This window comes from Natator depressus, chromosome 5, assembly GCF_965152275.1.
Source record: "Natator depressus isolate rNatDep1 chromosome 5, rNatDep2.hap1, whole genome shotgun sequence".
Lineage (NCBI taxonomy): Eukaryota > Metazoa > Chordata > Testudines > Cheloniidae > Natator > Natator depressus.
The window spans coordinates 85,462,491-85,482,966 of NC_134238.1; the positions used below are offsets into that span (position 1 = coordinate 85,462,491).

At 38.9% G+C, this 20,476-nt stretch overlaps 1 protein-coding gene across 2 annotated transcripts in view; it reads left to right on the forward strand.

Moving 5' to 3' along the window:
- The window catches only part of CNTNAP4 (contactin associated protein family member 4), a 305,669-nt gene extending 286,662 nt beyond the window's left edge, over positions 1-19,007 (forward strand). The window contains exons 21-23 of one of the 2 annotated variants that reach the window (XM_074953126.1): positions 7,725-7,943; positions 8,282-8,353; positions 15,489-19,007. In XM_074953126.1, coding sequence (XP_074809227.1) covers positions 7,725-7,943; positions 8,282-8,353; positions 15,489-15,682 — 485 coding nt within the window. In that variant the 3' untranslated portion in view covers positions 15,683-19,007. The remainder of the gene's footprint in view (positions 1-7,724; positions 7,944-8,281; positions 8,354-15,488) is intronic. The other variant, XM_074953125.1, reaches the window with a different exon arrangement.
- Positions 19,008-20,476: the final 1,469 nt, after the last annotated feature.

Genomic DNA, 20,476 nt, shown 5'->3' on the forward strand with positions numbered 1-20,476 from the left:
ATGTCCTGGGTAGAGCATTTAATAATCTTGCAAGAATGTCTATGATTATGGGGTGCCTGTCCTCTCTCCTGTGTCTGTCATCTCTGAACCATTCCTCTAAGAGTTTTTCACAATGAAATCTTTGTGTGGGACTGGGAAACCTTTCACCAAAGGACAGGCCAGCTACCTGGTGGAGAGAGCTAACCCAGAGTGCACCAGTGACTTCACATATCTCACCACCTGGTGCCTAGGGATGGGCCACAGATGCTGGAGCCCTTTCTGAGCTCAAAAGTCTGAACTCTATAAGGCAGGCCATATAATTACTGCCTGTCCTTGGGGCAACTGAATTCTCAACTAGTCCCAAGTCTGTCAGATACCAAAGATCTAAAGTTGGTGGGGCAGCAACAGTGGATCTCTCCTGTCAAGTGGGGCAAACTGCTGAAATCTGCAGTCTACAGCCTCAAGGTGAATGGCCCCAGCTGGGGTCCTGCTTCCTATCTGCTGAGATCTCCCTGTCCTAGTCTGCGCCTCAATCCAGGATGGGTCTCTCCTCCTGCTCCCTTCCTCCTGCCACTTTTCATCTTTATCAGAGCCTTCCCATGGTTCGTATCCACTCCAAAGGCCTGAGGAAATTGATTATCTTGTTCCACATGGGATGGTGACCCTAAACCCACAATTCCCCCAATAAAGCGGTGTTCTTACCCACCTCTTAATGCATCCAGGAGACCGGATTGGGGCCCTCCATGGCATGAGAGAGAAGACCCTCCTCTACAACACCTGGCCACTGCAATGTTCCCCTTCCCCCCAGGAGCACCTGCCCCAGCTATAGCTGTGCAGGGACAGGCAGCTGCAGCTGCCAGCTTCCCCAAGTCCCTTTCTGTGGCTGCTGCCTTCCCCACTGAGTGAGGTCCACAGCATCCCACCATGAGCTGTGGAGGGAGGGAAGGGGACACCACATCTTGCCGGGTCCCAGCTGAATGGCTCTGGGAGCATGCACCTGAAGTGCCTTCTGCTGCACTATCAACAGTAGCAGGTGTCCCACATGCCTTGTACTTCCCTGCTCATGAGCAGGGAGAGAGGGTGGGGCAGCAGCACTGTAGCAAGTCCCAATAGCAGGACCATGATGGCAGCAGCGGCTCCACATATCCTTCACCTGCAAATAGGGACAAAGTGGGAAGTGCAAGGCACTGTCAACCTTCCCCCAGCGGAGCTCCTACTCCTGGAGCACCTGTGCTGCCAGGATGGGAAACAGAGATATTATCCCCATGGTAAGACAGACACCCCTCACTTGGAGTGCACCCTACAAACACAGGGAAGAGAGGCCCTAGAGCTCCTATTTACTCTCCAGGAGCTGCTTCTCCTAGGTGCAGAGCCCACTTCAATTCCTCTTTGTTCTGGCACCCAGAAAACGGTAGGATCTGGGAAGTGGAAAGAACCCAGTCCAACAGTAAATCTTGCTGTTGCTTGAATGGAGCCAAAGGAGCCTTCACATGGCCTGGGCTAGGTTTTAAATTAATGAAAGGGGAGGGCAAGGGACTAATCAGCCCGCTTCTTCCCCAGGCTAGCCAATGAGTGGCTATAGACTCTGAAGAGGAGGGACACACCTGCATCACCTCAGTGTGTGTTTTCCTTCCCCATTCAGCTACAGCTGTCCCAATCACCTCTGGCCCCAACAAGTTCCCCATCCATTGAGAAGGGTGGGTGACATTTGACTCATGACAGGGATGCCTGGCAATCCCTGTGTGAGGGCAGGTAGCTATGTAAGCAGTTCTTCTCAAGGAAAGAGTGGTAATCCTTTCCCTCCCAACCAAGATATGGGTATGTTCGCAACAAGCTCTATTTACACCTTGTTTACACACACAGTGGTAACTAAAGGTGTGATTTTTAAGTCAGTTCAGTTAAACCAGTGCTATTCTAAGTGTGAACACACTTAAATTGATTGAACCCCTTTCTTGGACCTGTAAATCTACAGGCACTAGCTAAACCCATATAATGAGCTTTAAACTGCTATAACCATCCACAAAGGAGTTTTCACCCATTTAACTAAATCAGGTTTTAAAATAATTTAACTTAAACCAGTACAATTTCTATGTGTAGATAAGCTCTTAGTAGCTGTTCATAGTCAATTAGATGAATTTAACACTTTCAATCTGTTTCCTCATATCTAAAAAGGGAATAATGTTTGTCTGACATGATTAATATTTGTACAGCACTTTGAACAGTAAGAGTTGATTATTAATTATTGTTAATTTTTATTAATAAAGGAGTGATGCAGTTTCAAGACCATTGTGCTGCTTCATTGAGAAGTAAAATATAGTGACTTTATGTACTGTAGCAGTACAGTACCACGCATCAGGACCCCATTGTGCTAAGCGCTGTACAAATATGGAACAAAAAACACAGTCCGTTCCCCAAAGAGTTTATAATCTAAGTACAAGACAAGATACAACAGATGGATACAGACAGACTGATAGGGAAGTACAAGTTAACAATGAGACAATATTGATTAGCATGATAGGCTGTGGGCTCAGCACACCCTAACTGTTGTCAAGTGTTTTTAGGCATCAGAGCAAAGGAGACGATAGAGGAGGGCTTTGATTGTGGATAATGAGTTAGTTTTGTGAAAGTTTATGGGGAGATCCTCCCAAATGTAAGGGACAGCATGGGAGAAAGTATGACGGTGCTTGTTAGAAAATTTAACAAGTGGACGATGTAGGCTGGCATCATGGACCAATCATAGATTGGAGTTGATCTGAATGAGAGATGATAGATAGAATGGGGCTAGACCATGAAGGTCCTTGAAAGTGAAGACAAATAGCTTATGTTTGATGTTCTAGAGAAGAGGAGCCAATGGAGGGATGCAAACAGAGGGGTGACATTGTCCAAGGGACAGGCTAGGAAAATGTTCTTTGCAGCAGTATTCTGAATGGATCTGAGCAAGGCAAGATTGCATATGTTAAGGCCAGAGGGAAGGATATTGCAGTAATCAAGATGAGAGATTGGAGGGTGCATGTGGATGCATACGAAGGTCTGTATATTAGAGAGGTACTCAGAAAGAAGCAACGAGATTTAGATATAGCCTGGATGTGAGGAAATAGTGAGAGGTGCAAGATGAAGATGACATCCAGGTTAAGGGTCTTGGTGACAGGCAGGATGGTGGTGTTGTCCACAATGATTAAGGAGATAGCAGGGAGGGCTGTGGGTGGGCGAGGAGAGGAACTATTAGGAGTGCTATTTTAGGCATGTTGAGCTTGAGCTGACAGTTGATATCCACAAGGAGATATTAGGCAGGTCAACATTTTGGTTTGGACAGGAGACAGATCTGGAGCAGAGAGGTAGATCTGTGAGTCGTCAGCATAGAGATGGTAGTTGAATTGTGTTTGCAGATGAGATTACCCAGAGAAAAGGCATAGAGGGAGAAGAGAAGGGGACCAAAGAAATCCCTGCAGAAAGCTGGTAGGTTCATGAGAAGAATTCTCCATGGGGCACACAAAAGGGGTGATTACAGAGGAAGCAGGAGAACCAGTAGAGGACAGGCATGGAAGCCAAGGGATGATATGATTTCACGAAGATCATTTACAGTCATGTCAAGGGAGCTGACAGGTCAAGAAGGATGAGGATTAAGTACTGGTTCTGAACATTAGCTAGGACAAGGTCATTAGAGACTTTGGCGAGAGTAGTTTCAGTAACAGACAAGGGTCAGAATGTGAGGGTCTCAGAATGAACTGGAGGAGAGGAACTCCACGTATCATAGAATATCAGGGTTGGAAGGGACCTCAGGAGGTCATCTAGTCCAACCCCCTGCTCAAACCAGGACCATTCCCCAATTTTTGCCCCAGATCCCTAAATGGCCCCCTCAAGGATTGTGCTCACAACCCTGGGTTTAGCAAGCCAATGCTCAAACCAATGAGCTATCCCTCCCTCCCACTTAAAACTTGTAGACAGTGCATTCAATAATCTTAGAGATGAAAGGCAGAAGAGAGCTGGGGTGTTAGTTGCAGAGACACGTGGAGAGTCATGGGTGTGTTTTTATTTTGTTTCTTATGAGAGCCTAGTGCATGCTTGTATGGCAAGGGGAAAGAGCCAGAGGAGAGTGAGAGGTTAAAGGGAAGGGTTCAAACTCTTAATAAAATCAGCCTATTAAAACCATAGTGTTTGCATGCACCCATACAAATGCTGCAGTGAAACAGCTGCTAATCAATAGTTGCTTTAAAAAATCCTACTTCTGTCCATCAGCCCTGCATTGCTATTTAAAACCCACAGTAGAATGGCATTTAAAGGCTGGTTTTTTAAAAAAAAAAAAACCTGTTATGGCAAAAATTTGCAATTTTCACATAATTGGAATTCAATGTGTCTCTGCCGTGAGTATGTAGTACCCAATTTTACTATGCATCTCTGAGACACTGGTAAAATATGTTCTCAGTCTCGTATATAGCTGCCGTCATTTACTGTATATGTAGGTGTCATCCAGAGAGTTCATATGGGACATATTTTAAACTCTTATTATTTCACCAGATTTTTTACTCATTTTAGTCAGCGAATCTAGTCTAGGCACACATGCAACAAAATGAACAATACAACTTTTTCTGGGGGAAAAGTTTCTACAAACTTGCAGGACTGGACATAAACCTAACTATTCAGGAATTTAGCCAAGATGTGTCAGTTTAAGGGAAATTCTCTTGGCAGAATATTTGCTTACTATGTTTTATTTTAATCTTATTATTTCTTGCATGAGTGTGGGAAGTGACATCTTTCAAAATAAAGCCATGTAACCATTTGTTACTCTGTTCGCTTCTGGGCTTTAGCATTTAGATTGTTAGTGAAAGCAGCAAGAAGTTTCATGAAATATCCTATAGTTTCCTGTTTATCAACTGCTTTTCCTACTGATAATTTTTGTCAGAAGTAAACATGTTTTACTCTTGTAACTAGATAAGGAAGAGGGTTCTGGAATTGTCGTAGTACTCCTAGAACTATAGTGAAGAAATCCCAGGCCCAGAAAAGTGATTATGCAATGAAAGAATATTAAATTGAGCATCCTCACAGCAACTACTTATCAGTAATAAATAATACAAATATTTTTAACTTTCTAATACTTTTGTTCCAGCACAATAATTGGCCAGTATACTCCACCCACTTTCCGATATTTAGTAGCACTACAATCTTGTATTTTAGATGGTTTCACCAGAACCTTATGTAAGTTATTCTATATATTCTGGTTTTTTTCATGTTTTGAAAATTTCACAATGTAAATGAAAATATCTATGTTACAAACATGCAGCCAGATGTACCCCCTGCAGACACAGATATAACTCCACTCACTTCAATGGAAATATATCCACTCATGCTAGTGGATCAATGCTGACTGTTTAGACCACACTTGCATATGAGGGTATAATAGTTGTGTCAGCCAAAATGTCCATGCAGCCATTGTGCCCACAAAACTATGTATAAATGCAGAATTTTGTACAAGTGTGTTTTTAATGCACCATTTACAGCCTCATTTAAAATTTTTGCTCTGAATGTCAAAAATGAATAGTGCTTCTGTTTTGCTAAGTGACAGTCATGAAGGTCTAGACAGACTGTAAAAAGTCAAGCAAATAAAATAATTCAACGTAAAATTACACTTGACAGGAATTTGAAACCTGTGAAACCTTGATTATCATCATCATAGTTGGAAATTGTCAAGGAGAGAGGTCAAACAGAAGTCTCTTGATTGCACTAGTTCCTTTTTTAAAGTGTTCTCTTAAGATTTGTGTGTCTGCTAACCTTCTGCACTCCACTGAGGACAAATAGATGAGGCAGAATTCAAAACAAGCTCTTTGTAGAAGGAGGTAGTGTAGGTGGGATAATTTTATTTTTATTCTATGAATCATCTCAAAATACACTCAGCAAATGAGCTGAAATGCTGGTATAAAATACCTATGTGAAAAATGCAGAGTTACAGTGTACCACAAAACTAATCCCTCCTCCCCCCTCCCCCCGCCACACACCCACCCACCCACCCCCAACACATTATTTTCAAAAACATGCCATTACTACAAATGGTCAGTAAAGACTAGACTTCAGATATGTTATTTTGTTTGGAGGAGTAAATGAGTGAAATTCACACAAGGATTATTAAATATCCAAATCTGTTTCTATTTAGAAAAGCACATTGGCTGCCTAACACCAAATTAATTATAATGGCAAAGGATGCGAGGTTTTCTATCCTACTCAGTTTTTCCATCGTACTCACAGTTAGACAAAGGGTTTCTCCTTCATACGCATCTTGAGACAATCTTTCTCCCCTCTCCAGCTTAAAGGGCTTCTCTGTATGATTCTTCTCTTGAGCTGCTCAACTTCATTGGTACGGGTATATTCCAACAGTTCTGATGGTGCTGTGCTGACACGGCCCCCAACCTATTAAAGAGCGCATAGCGGTGAGGCAAATTCACCCATTTTAGCAGCTCTAGGCATGACTTTTGGCTGTTTCCCACCACTTGCCATACCATCAGTGCAGCTCCAATGTTAGTAATGGTGGGAACACGAGTGTAGACCAGCTACTGGCCATTTAACCACCATGTTCTTTAGATGAGTCTCCATAATGGAGCTGGCTAATTTTATCACATTTTTTATAGAATCTGTCATTTGAAATGAGCAAGCAGTGTCTTGCTGAGGTCCCAGTAATGTTTATTTAAAATGTTGTTTCAAATTAAGCAGAAAGTGTCTGATGAAGGTGTTAAGTTTTATACTTTGCCACATCCTATCCCGGTTTTCATTTCACATGTTAAGACTGAGTTGGTCATCCCATTCATCAATACATAGCGACAAACTAATGTACAGGTATTTGCTGAAATAATGGTAACAACTTCCTACATTGTAAAGGTTATGAGCTAATTTCTATGCTTAGACTGAGCATACATTCGATCAACTTTGTAATATTTGGTAATGCAGAGGCTGTGACTGCATGATTTAACTTGGACAGAGCTCAGAAACTTATTTTCTGTAAGCATATCTTTGGGACAATTAATATTATGTGTTACCCAGAATTTGTTTTTTAAATTAAATTTGCCAGCACAGATGAGTTCTGTCCACATTCCAGAGTGGAATGCTGGGTGGTGAGTAGACAAAGGGCTTTGAAAGGACACATACTTTTTATGAAGGTAACCCAAATGATAGTTAGTAGTTTTTTTTCCCTTTAGTGAAGTAGGAAAGGTATCATGTTTAACAGGTACACTGGATTGGACCAATATTCATTTTTAACATTTCACAAGCAAGACATCTGTATGAGTTCCCAGTATCTGAGGTCTGCTTTTTTTTTTGTTTGACAGATATGCTGATGATGGAAAGGCGTAGTGAATCTGTAGAAATAATATGATCCAATAATGTACATATTTATGAGTAAGAGCCTAGTATAATATGTATTTTTCATGAATGTACTTTATTTCTTTGCAGAATGAAAGAGAGATACATTTTAATTTAAATATTTTAGTTGCATTTGAGTCTTTTTGCTTTGCAACTTACTATAGTGAGTTAACTGCATGTTCCTCAGCAGACTAGCAACTGTCATCCATTTTTAAAAAAAGTTGACTATATCTGGCTGTCTTTTCATTAAAGACAGACAAGAAAGGAATTCAGCAAATCTACATATATTGCTGTAGCATAAATGTAGTCAGAGGAATTCAGGTTAATTATTCAATTATTCATCTTTCACTTTATTTTGTACATTTGCAGTATGACTGTGTTCTTTTTCTTTTGATTGACAGAAAGTAATGATGTAGATCAGGACACAATGAAGGCAAACTCTCAGGGGTTTATTGGATGTCTATCTTCAGTGCAGTTCAACCACTTTGCTCCTTTGAAGGCTGCATTGCACCATACCAGCTCAGCACCCGTCATTGTAAAGGGACGTTTCACTGAATCTAACTGCGGTACTTCAACGGGAGCTGACTCAACATCAAGTGAAACAACCCATTCATTTGCAGGTAGCATATGGCTATCACTTGTTTTGCCCTCTAAAACACAAGAGTTCTCAGAACTTCATTCATTACTGTCTTTTTTACGTGGGGGTACATGACAGGGGTGGATTGAAAATGTTCTCTGTTCTGTTTGTTCTTCTCTTCCATTTTTCTAACCTCTGTCGTTTCCTCTTAATATTTTCACTTTCCTGTTCACCTTCACATAGTGTGATTGACAACACTGATCTTTAGAACCATGTAGACCCATACTAACTTCCCAGTTCCATACTGTGTGTGAACCTTAACCATATAGAAGTATCTTGAGAATTCTACTTTCTGTCATTTTCCTTTTTTTTCTGTTGCAGATCATTCTGGACCAATAGATGAGGGAGAGCCCTTAGCTAATGCAATCCGAAGGGACTCTGCAATTATTGGAGGTAATATAAAGGCTTCACAGGAACCATTTTTTAAATTAACTTTGAATCTTTCAATGCTAAAGTAAAGTCAGTGGAACTTTTGGGTGCACAAGGAAAACAGTATCAAAGCGAAAGAAGCTCAGTTTTACTACAAAGTGTTAGGAGCTGAGTGAAAAAGTCAAAGTAATGTTTTAAAATATCAGTAAACTCTTGTCTACTTATAACATTAGCTTATGTAGTGACAGTTTATATAAATATTTGAATACTCTATTGATGCACAGCATTTTAAGAACAGTTTACTAAGCTGCTTAATGCAAGTATCTATGAATGGATACCTACTTGGATACCTTAGGGCATACAGCATATTTTCAAGGAAAGAGCATTTTTATGGCTTTTTGGCTTTTACAATGATTCACTTTTGCCAATGGAGCATGTTCAAAGTGAGGAAGCTCTTTGTTAAATAGATCTCAGCAGCGCAGCCTTTGCCTTGCCTTTATGCTTGAGAAAATGGGGAATTTGCATGGCTTGAATGCCTGTTGTACCCCAAGGCAGGTTTCATTTTGGTTTGTCATTCAGAATGCAATATGCTCATGGACTGAGAACCATTTGCACTGATTTTCAGTGTTTCAGAAAAGCTGGAAAATAAAATCCACATTAAGATGTTAAAAATATAGTTAATGTTAATCAGAGTATTGTTTTTCTTACTTCTCCTTACTATTTCTGCTGATCTATCTAACTGCTCTTTCAGGAAAATCACGTTTAGTTCTTGTTTAAGCTCTTTTTAAGAAAATCTGTTTTTATTAAAGGTTCTGCAGTGGGAGAATCATACACAATTTAATCACTCCAAAATGAAATAAAATGACACTTATCTTGTGTAAGTCTCATTTTATTTTGTTCAAGATGTACATTATATGGTAATAGAAAACCTTGAAATTGAGTACTATGGATTTGGAGTCAGCAAATCCAGGTTTTGTTCCTGGCTCTTGCAGACTTCTCAGAACTTTTCAACTGAGCTGCTAGAAAGACTAACAGTTTTCTCTCTTCAGAAGGATAAACTTCAGAGAAGTCAATCAAGTCTGATAATGTGAGTTTGGGGACACAAAACTCTCAGTAGAATTTCAGTTTCCACAAATGGTGCTGGAACAAATATATGCCAGTGACATTCCTTTAAATAGCTATCCTGTGAGACTCTATCCTGTGGGAGTTTTCTGATGGTATTTTTTTTTCTTTGGAAGAAAAGAGATGAAGGAACTTCTCTTTGGTCCTGAAAACGGTTTTTTGCTATATCATTCAGTGATTCAATTTCAATTAGTGACTTGTTCAGAAAAAAGAGAACCCATCCTTTGTCTTCTCTGGTTAAATTCTGAATATGTTTCTTTTGCAAGGGCCTTAAGAGCCTGAACAGACAAATTCCAAATTTAGTGGAATAAAACTACTAAATCTTCCCACCGAGGATAAGGGATTTATAACTACAGAACCTGCAGTCACATACAGAACAACTGAAATGATGGCATCCTCGACCCAATATGGCAGATGATTAATGACATATTGTCCACACAAATCACTTCCTTAAAACCACTAAAACAACAGCTGATCAAAGGTTGCCTGCTTAAATGGTGATGCTAAAGTCTGCAGTTTTAGGGCAAATTCTGGAATGTTTTCTGTTAACAGTGTTGAGTACAGAAGGTTGACGGTGCTTTTACTTTTGCTACTAATGTTTGGCAGAGCCAAGAAATGTCCTAAATGACATTAGAATTGTATTAGAAATGTCCTTAAATTATATGTAGTGTCCTGAAATGAATGGACAATTTTATATAGGGTAAAGGTATGAAAAGAAAAGTATGAGGTTAGTATTATTGGTACCAGGTTCAATGAATAGTAATCAGATCTGAGGACTTCTCAACCAAAAATTCTAGAAAATAAAATAGATACTCTGCTTATTCCTTTAGGACCTGATCCAACTACTTTTAAGATTAACAGAAAGACTTATTGATTTGACTGGGGTTTGGACCACGCCTCAACTAAAACCAAACAAAATATTTCTTTCTTTCACAGTGTTTTCTCCATATTTTACCAAACACTTTGTATAGCATGGACATGCACAGTTCAGTCACCTCATCAGCCTTGAGTCTGCCTTGTAATAATGACATGCAGTCATAAACCAAAGGATTATGGTTAAGGCATTATAATGTTTGCAGTCCCAGATTAAATCAAACCGATTTTTATAGATAACATCTTTTTTTCCATATATTTTCTACAATGTCACTACTGAGCAGAGTTAAAGTTATTTGGGTTCCATGTCTTAACATGTTTGAATTTCTTTTAAATGAATCCTTAACTTTGAATTTCCTAGGTTGATAATGCCTGTTTTGGGAATAACTGCAACATCCATGTAATGTTTTTCACCCTTAAATTAAATTGATACAGTCAACCTTAATTAGATTTATATTGTACATAGCATGTTATACATATATTTGTCACAAATTTGAGATGGCCTTAGAACTATCCTATATTCTGGCATTTAGTCATTCATTTGTCAAAATGTCCTTGTAAATCAGGAAGACTATTCAGTACCAAACTATTATGTCTTCTTCTCATAGGAGAAAATTTGCTTCACTCACACAAAGTTTGAAAAATAATGGCCTATGGGTGTGAAGACAAATGGGCTGAGGGGGTGAAATCCAACATTTAATCTAGGGCTGGAATGTGAGATTGCAGCACAGACCCTCTATGACTGCTATTCAAGGCTATAAGGCCACCAGTCTAGCCAAAGGGGCCACTAGGTTAATGTAAAAGCGAATTTTATAACCTCCTCACCTGGGTCATCTGTGGCCCACTCCATCACCAACCTTCATTCCCCCTTTTTGTGGGAAGTGAGAAGTATGCAGACATATTTGTATAGCCTTATGCAGGACCCTGTTGTACGATAAAGTCGTGCTTAAGAAACTTGTGTTGTTCCTTTGTGCCATGGATGAATTCCACCCACAGACAATTTCTCTGTCAATGAGGATTTCAGTTATTTTAGTGTCACTGAGTAACATTTATTTGAGGAAAAAAATGCTTCTTATGGGCTTAGCCCTGCAAGGAAAGGTTGATTCAGACAAAAAGGGACTGAGAACCCTCCCTACCAAAAGGCCCCTCCGTCAAACCAAAGTGTCACTCCAAACAAAAGTGCTTCTGAATCAAGCACATTTCCTAGGTTAATTTGTTAGACAAACTAATGGGAGGGGGGACAATTATAAGGTGCCAATCACCGTGGTATCTAGGCATTTGAGGAGTCTTATGCGCACAGTTGAATTTTTCATTCTAGTGAATACAAATATGTGATTATTATTATAATGAAATGGAATTGTCTCAGCCAATCAGAGTATTTTTCAAGTTATGACGTTCCTTCCGTTCTGATTGGTTCTGGGTGTCTGGTTTACCTAGTCTTTGTAATTTTCTCAGTAATTATATGCTATTCTAATATTCTGCCAATCAGAATGCAGATATTTAGATAATCATAGTGTAGTTCTTCACAGCACAATAAGTGGATTGTGAATATGTAAATCTATCTAGTCTGCATTCTATAATCTATCCACTCTGATTGGGTCCTATATGCAGAATCTCCAAGCCATCTGCTCAAAGGTATTCTGTTGACTTACGGTGACTTTGCATCAGGACATGCTCCTTCTATTCTTTCTACAGTTTGTCTGATCCTGATACCACTTTTCTCTAGAAGGCTGGTATTGCAGATTGCAAGGAGTTTGGCCTAAGCAGAAATAGGATACCTGCTGTGAAAGATCTGTAATTGTTAACTCACCTGAAACTTAAACACAAACAAACATCCATTTGATTTTTAAAATCAGTTACTTAGCTCTCCACAGGAACCGTTTGTTACACACACCAAACATGTTAGGGTGGGGAAAAAATACCATAGTCTGAAATCTCAAGCCTACAGTTGTAGAAAGGGAAGAAAGGAAGATGTTCATGAACCTAAAAACACTGCAATTTTAACACAGCTTAAGGTGTTCTACTCTGATAAGTAACATTCAATATGTCATTCTAGGGTTTTTTGTTTGTCTGTCACTCAATGATTTCCAAATCAAATGTTCTCAGTTTACAAATACATTTTTTTTCTTATTCACTGCAAATTCATTTTGGCTTCTGAAAATCAAATTGGGTTCTTCTCATCTGACCCATCATCTCCAGTAATATCAGTTATACAGCCTAAAGTGGGTCCTCTAGTGATTATTGTACAATCCACTGGATGTTGATGTTTCCTAGTCTTGGGCCTCATTCTCTACTACCTTGCATCTTGTTTATATTTGTATGAAGTGAATGTTAATTGCTACCAAATCAGAATGGTACCACACCCACTTTGAACTCACTGTGTATCAATGTAAATGACAACATGAGGTGCAAGGTAATGGAAAATCAGTCCCATGGAGTGCAAGCATCAAGAGCAGCCCACAGATTCAAAGCAAGGGTGAGTGATATGTCTTGGATATTCACATGCGAGCTGGCTGGTGCTTGATTTGCAACCACTTCCCTAAGTATAGGATCTCTAAAGATGCACTGGCAAGCACCATGATGTGGGTCGTCATCCTCCTTCTAAATATGATTGGTCAGTAGAAGAGAGGTGGGATCTGTACTGGGTTAGGCAGATAAAGGAAGGCGAAACACAGCTACTCTTGCACACACAATTATTTCTTCCACAGTTTAGGTCACTCAAAGGTCAAAGACCCTGATTGTTTGTGCCAGAGTATATGTTTGACCTTTAACGTTTAACTTTCTAGTTTTAGGTTGCAATTTTGGTACAATTTTGCCTCCTATTTCTTGTTTTCATTCTCATAAATAGAAAACAACTGTAGAGTAAGCACCTCACCTCAGACTATTACCTGAGCAATGGCTGAGAACATCAGCAAGCTTTAGGCACCTGCAAGTCTTAAAAGCCCATTGTACATTTACTATATATTCAGCCATAATGAAAAACAAATATACAAACAAAAAATTAGTACCTAAGCACATTCTAACCTTTTGGGGTGAGATCCTGACCTACTGACGTCCTCCTTGGGAGTTTTGTCATTGACTTCAGTGTGGTCAAGATTTCACACTTGGTTCCTGATACTGGGTTTTCACATGTGTCTATCTCTGTCATAATTACTTTATCATGTAGGAAAGATACTTAATTTATGTGCTAGATAAATTTTAGAGGGTTATGTTTTTAAGTGTATTAAAACCATAATTGTTTTTGAACTGCAAGAGACACTTAAGTTCCCACTATTTTTAATGTAAACCTCTCTGGTTATTGCTATTGAACACATTGAGAGTGGCGTACTCTACAGGTGAGTGAAATTTTTCAACCAAAACTCTTCTTTGGTGAAAAAATACAAATTTGGGTTGACTCACAAATTTGTGTTGATTTTGGCAAATTATTTTGATTTAAAAAAAACTACTAAAACAATTCAAAAAAGGTTGAAATGTTTCATTTAAACATTTTCAAAACAAAATATTGTGATTTTTTTCAATCAAAATGACTTTTTGTTTTGAAATTACCTTTGATTTATTTTAATTTAAGAAGAAAAATACACTCAAAAATCAAAATGAAACATTTAGTTTCAAATCAAAATGTTTAATTCGACACAAATTATTTTTTTTCAATGTTTCAATTTGCTGAAATTTAAATAAATTAGTTTTGGGGTTGACTTGAAACTGTTTTTTGTAAGTGCCAAAAAATCAATAATTCACACAGTTCTAGTGTGCACACAGTTTTTGTGCTGCTTTAATTATATCAGTTAAACCCCTAATACTAATAAAAGTACCTTTATACAGGTATCAGTGCATTAACACATAAGGGATTGTACCACCTTAACTCTATTGCTTTAGAAAATTGTACATAGATAAGCCCTCAGACTATGTATGTGCTGTTACAGAAAAACAAAACAGTGTACATCCTGGTGTATGTTAATAAAGGCCAGATCATGCATTCAGTCTGCCCTCAAAACATCAGGGAGACTTCTATATAGAGAGAAAAATCACACAATAAGGTCCTTGTAACTTGATATAAAATGAAGCATTTTGAAGAGGATAGGTTTTTATGAGATGATGACAAATGGCCAAATCATTGCTTTTATTTTAAAACGGATGCATTGTTTTCATTTACTCTCTGTGGTTGATATAGAACTGTAAGCATTTCTCTCTTTCTTGCCCCTGTTACAGGAACTGTACTATAAATCTTCAGTAGTGGCAGCTTTAATCCTATCTACCCAATCTGTTGAGTCCTCTATATGGTGACCATCACCATGGTATCTGAGTGCTTCCCAAATTATAAGTGTACAAAGATATTTCTCTCACCCTTTCTTTTTCCTCCATTCAGCAGGCTCTGGACTACTGGGTTATTGTTGTGATGGTTGGTGTGGTGGTGGTATTGTGTGGCAAGACTAATTCAGAAACATCTGAAGAAGTGGCAAAGCCAGTGCTATCCATGGAGCCACAAATGTTCCTGTTCATTCAGGAGCCAGGCATGCACACACCTCGCCCATCAAACACAGTGACACAATCCTGAGTACAGGAAGGAAAAGAATCCCACATTTTTTTTCACATAGGGGCCCGGCCCCAAAGAACATGTGGTCAGCCTCTTTTTCAATCAAGCATGTCTTGATTATTATGACAAACATCTAATAATAGACTGTAATGATACAGTGTAGATGTAGGGCTTGATTCAGAGCAGGGGGCATAAGTTAGGGCCGTGAATACCTGCCCATCCCAACTTGTGCTTCCAAGGGAAACTGTATATGAATGGGGATTTTCTTCTAAGAGGTGAGGGCAGGTATTGGTACTGGCACCATCATACGTGGGGTGAGAAGCTTTAATCTCTGGCTAGACTCCATAAAAGGATGTCCAGGGGAGGTATTGAATCAGCACTTCTTCTGAATGCTCCTCACTCCTTGCATTTTATGGCCAGGCCTGTTCATTTGTGGGCTACACCAGTTTGCTCTGAAGTTCTAGTTTCATTGGGAGTTTCAGGGGGATTGTTGTTATACTTCCATTTCCCCTCCTGCGGTCCCACCACATCGGCTCTACAGCAAACACTGGTTGAACCTGGGCTATGAATCTCACTTATTATTTGTCTAGTATATCTGATCAGTTTTCTCTCCTCCTCTCTCCTCCCTAGGTGTGATAGCAGTTGTGATATTCATCCTGCTTTGCATCGCTGCCATAGCTGTACGCATTTATAAAAAAAAAAGTGTATATAAAAAAAATGAGGCAAAAGGATCACAAAATGAGGACAGTGCCGAGACTGCCCTGAAATGTGAGCTCAGCATGCAAAATACAGTCAACGAAAATCAAAAGGAATACTTCTTCTGATTGGCATTTATGATTTAATTTAATATAATAACGTGACTTTCTTGCTAAGCCAGGGGCTCTCAATGGACAAAAAAAGCTCTTGCACTCAAAGTAAATGCAATGGATTTGAGACCTATTATACTGCATATGTTCAGTCTCAGTGATTGCTATAGGAGGCCTCTTTAAATTACATGCATTCCTTAGCTATTATACCGTAAATGCATTTTATGTAACAGTGAATTAGATATTGTAACCAATTTCATTGTTGGTAGTTTCCGACTGTTCTGATGTGACCTTCTACAACTGAATTTTAATGTGAATGCTGAATATGGTTTTTAAGTGGGAGAATTCTTAAGCTATTGCCCCCATCCTTCTCTTTAAAATCTGTGATTCAGGCATTTTGTTCAAGGTCAAAGTTGGACTGTAATGTTTACTTGAGAAACTCTGCTATGTTGCTTTATAGTGATCCCCAGTGACTTCCTGATATTGAAATCCCTTTTCAACCTCTGTTGGCCAGTGTCAACTTCTACTCGTGAGCCATCAAGCCAGATACCCAAAACAAAACAAAACCCTTACTTATTTTTCCATGTGAAATGACCAATGCTGTCATTAACCAATCAAGTTCTAACCTGGCTGTGGAGAGTGGGATAATTTCAACCCTTTGGCCCTTTTATTCAATTGGACACATTGGCAATCTTTAGCGACTGAATTTAATTTTGAAGTTTGCAGTTCTATCAGGGTGCAGGCTGAAGTGTGCACAAAGTGTGCCAGTAAATTATACAAGCTCTTCCATCACGTGTTTGGCAGTGGATTGCAGCAAGTTACCACATTATTTGCACAACCCAACACCCTCTGAGTATTAAATTACCACTGTACAAGGCAAGCTGCTTATTTGTAAAGATGAGTAAAATATCATTGAGTATTGAGTATCATTGAGTATCATTAATAATAACAGCAGAAGGTGGACAAGTAGAGTACCTGGGCTGGTACATTTTGGAAATTGGAAATTTATCAATGCAGCCTAAATGTAATTGTCTCCCTTCACTGCAAAAGGTATGCTCTCTGAAAGCAGCAGATATATGAGGTTATATATCATATATACCAATCCCCGAGGTTAATTTGTATAAAACAAAGGAAATCAGTTTCTCTTTTTGATCCTGGCAAGAAAAGACATTTTAAAAATAGCACACTTCCTGATGCTCTGATTCTCTTGCACTGCACTCCATAATAATACCGAATAAAACCTCAGTGAAATATTATAGTAAAATATAATAACTTCCCTTTTAAACCAAACATATAGAATCATTAGACCAAAATTTCAAAAGTCTGGCCTCTAAGTCTGAGCCATTCTGGGACATGAGCTTTTCTGGAGTTACTAAGTGGTGTGTGTCTAAAACCAGGGTTTAAGAATGCAGATATCATTTCTGTCTGAAAAGATAGTGATGGGATTTTAGAAATTACTCAGTTCTGGCCTAACTCTGCTTTCATTGAAGCCAATAGTAGTACCCACTGAGTCAATGGGAGTAGAGTTATGTCAACTCTGAACACTTTTGAAAATCCCATCCTAGATGTCCAAATATGTTACCTGAGCACAAAAGTCTGAGGCGGTTGGCCAAAAATGTGCATGTGTAAAAGTGCTTTACAGAAATTATGGGTGTAAATTTAAAGGTTGCATTTGGGTCTCTTTGAAAATATGTTCCTTTAGGTTTGTTTTCCTTCCTCACTTATTGACTTTTATATCTGGAGTCTCACAGTCCCTTTTCTACTGTCTTCTTTACAGCTCCTGTTCATGTCTAGGAGTACATTTCTCCCCTTCTTGTTGACACTGGGAGCCTTTTCAATCGCACATCCTTTAGGCTGTCTCCTTCTGTCCCTCTTCTTTATTCAGTGCTGAGGTTTTCCTACATTTCCTGGGTCATAATCATAAAACATTGTTTTATTGCAATTGCATCGAGTCTGGTTTAAACTCTCCCTCTTTTTCCCCTGCCCCTGTTCTCTAAAGAGGGAAGCACATTGTCCCTCTTTAAAGACCTGAGCCAAAGTGTATTGAATTCAATGGGCATCTTTCCATTGCCTTCACTGGGCTTTGGATCAAATCATTCTATCACTAATTATTCTGCCAATATTTTCCCTCCTCCATAGCACTGGTATGAATGTCCCGCTCTCCTCTGTTCGTTATGTGCAATTGCTATTCCAAATAAACACTTGATGTAAGAACCTCATTTAAGCTACCTATACCTTTACCAGTCAAGGGTGCAGCAGTGACCATATGGAACAGGACTAAACTTTTTTGTGATATTGGGGATCATAATGTGTTGGATGCTGCCGCCACAAAGAAATATGTGATTGAATTCTAAAAGAGAGACTATGCTATATGGGCACTTCCCACATACTTATCAGATCATAATAGGAACCCAAAGTGTATCCACACCAGGACAAGTTGGAAATATACAAATTTAACATTCCAGTGACCTGTTGTTTCTTCCTCCATTTGTTTGTGTTAACTTTGTTTTTTGAGTGTCAAAATGGAAAGAAAAGTTTCTTCTTTCACTTTATGTCAAGAGAATGATTGTATTCTTTCATGATTCATTGATGGGTGTTTAAAAAAAAAGGCAACAGGAAGGCCATAGCTCAGTAAAGACCCATTTTGCAAAATAATTAAATATGAAAAAATCCCTGTGTGAATTACACACTATGTTTAAAGAAAAGGCGTACTTGTGGCACCTTAGAGACTAACAAATTTATTTGAGCATAAGCTTTTGTGAGCTACAGCTCACTTCATCGGAACTTGATTAGTCTCTAAGGTGCCACAAGTACTCCTTTTCTTTTTGTGGATACAGACTAACACGGCTGCTACTCTGAAACCTGACACTATGTTTAAGAACTTTTATGGCATTTTACTCTGTGAAGAAAAAAAAACAGGTGGGGGTTGTTGAATGCACGTCTACACATTTGTAGCATACAATAATTGCATCTCTCAGAAGGAATAAATGCCCATTTTCAGCCATAGAAAGATTGATCATATATTCATAGATGGAGTCTGGTATATACAGGTTCAGAGTCAATGAAACAGTATTATCCACTATTTGCTGCCTTCTTAGGGGTACAACAAAATGGTGGCACCAAAGTGCACTGATACATTGTACACCATTGTGCTGTCCCTTACTTGACCCTCTTATCCCAATGTGTACTCTTTTGCCTCACTCTGTTAATAAAACAATTTTTAAAATAAAGTGAGGAAAATATTTTTAAACATTTGTATAAAAGAGTTTAAAACTTAGGACAGTATACTGATTCTCTCTCTCTCTTTTTCTTAAAGCAGTAAAAAAAGTAGAAGTGCATATAACATACTGGTGAAGTGTGGTTATTTATAAAAGTGCTGTGCATTGTCAACCCAGTATAGCATGCCTACGGTGCACTGACCCATTTCCCATGGTAAACACATTCCTCTTTAAGTTGTACAGAGAGTAAACAGTGGCATGAAACCTGAGGAAATTTGTAATGCTTTGTGTGGGCTAGGGCTGCAATTATTTATACATTCTATATTGTAAAATCATTGTAAAATAATAATTGTTTTTCTTTCATCTTCAAACAAACACTTCTGTTGGTGCATTGCCCAAGCCTGTGTAACATACTAAATGCAGTGAAAGCATGCTACACACATTGAATGAGAAATATGTCATACAGCCCAAAAATTAACACTGATGCAAATATTTACTTATGGATGTGGCACTGGATGAACAAAATAATTATTACGGCTCAACAAGTGACTTTGGAAATAAAATGCATTAGCTTGAGAAAACTTGGGAAGGTCACACATTCATATTGAAGCTGTAACCCTACGGAGCTATGCAGTGCCACATTGTATTGTCAGGAAAATGTGTCCTCTTGTTTGCAACAGAAGAACAATTTAATTCACAAAACTTCATGTTGCGAAAACATGACTCTCCAGGGTGTAGTTGCAGAGCATGCAAAAATGCCACATAATAGAAGTGATCAGAATTTTATTAATCAGGCCCTAATTTTGCAGCACAAAACACAAATGAATCCCTGAAGCTTCTGATCATTTAATGAGATTGAGCATTATTAGGCAGAAAAAAACCTGCAGCAATCAGTATTAAATAAAAGGATTAAACTGTATAAAGGCAAACTGACAGAACAAGGAACCAGCAATAGAATATGACAGGAGTATTTATGGTGCAAGATCTGCTAATTAACTCAGCTTGTTTGCCGCAGTCCTGTTCTGGAGGGACTATGCCCAGATCCTCAAAGGTATTTAGACACTAAAGGAGAGAGAGTTAGGTGCCTGAATAACTTTCAGGATCTAGGCTTCTGTGACTTCTCAGCCCTTTTAGTGTTTTTATCTCACTGCTGCAATTGCCAAAGAAAGGAACCAACTGGTGCTAGTTGTGGTGATAGTTTGGGGAAACTGAAGTGAAATCATGACCTCATTTCATATAAGTTGCTAGGTCCATTCTCTTTGACCTGTGATTAAATTCTGCCCTTAGCTATTCTTGTGCAACTGCATTGCTTTAAATAATATTGAATTGGGGGTAAGCAAGGATAGAGTTCTGACCCACAGTCTCTACTGGTCTAGGCAGTGTATGAACCCATGGCCTAAAGATGAAAAAGCTCCATTTCTATATGTGAGTCTCCTATACCATCTAATCAGATACAAGGCCAAGGGTTTACACCAGCCCCAATACTTTGCACAATGATCAGAAAGAGTAAAATGATGGACAGTCCAGTGTGTAATGGAGTGGGAAATAATCCACGTTCTTGCAGTATTTTGGACAAACAAGCAATTAGAAATGC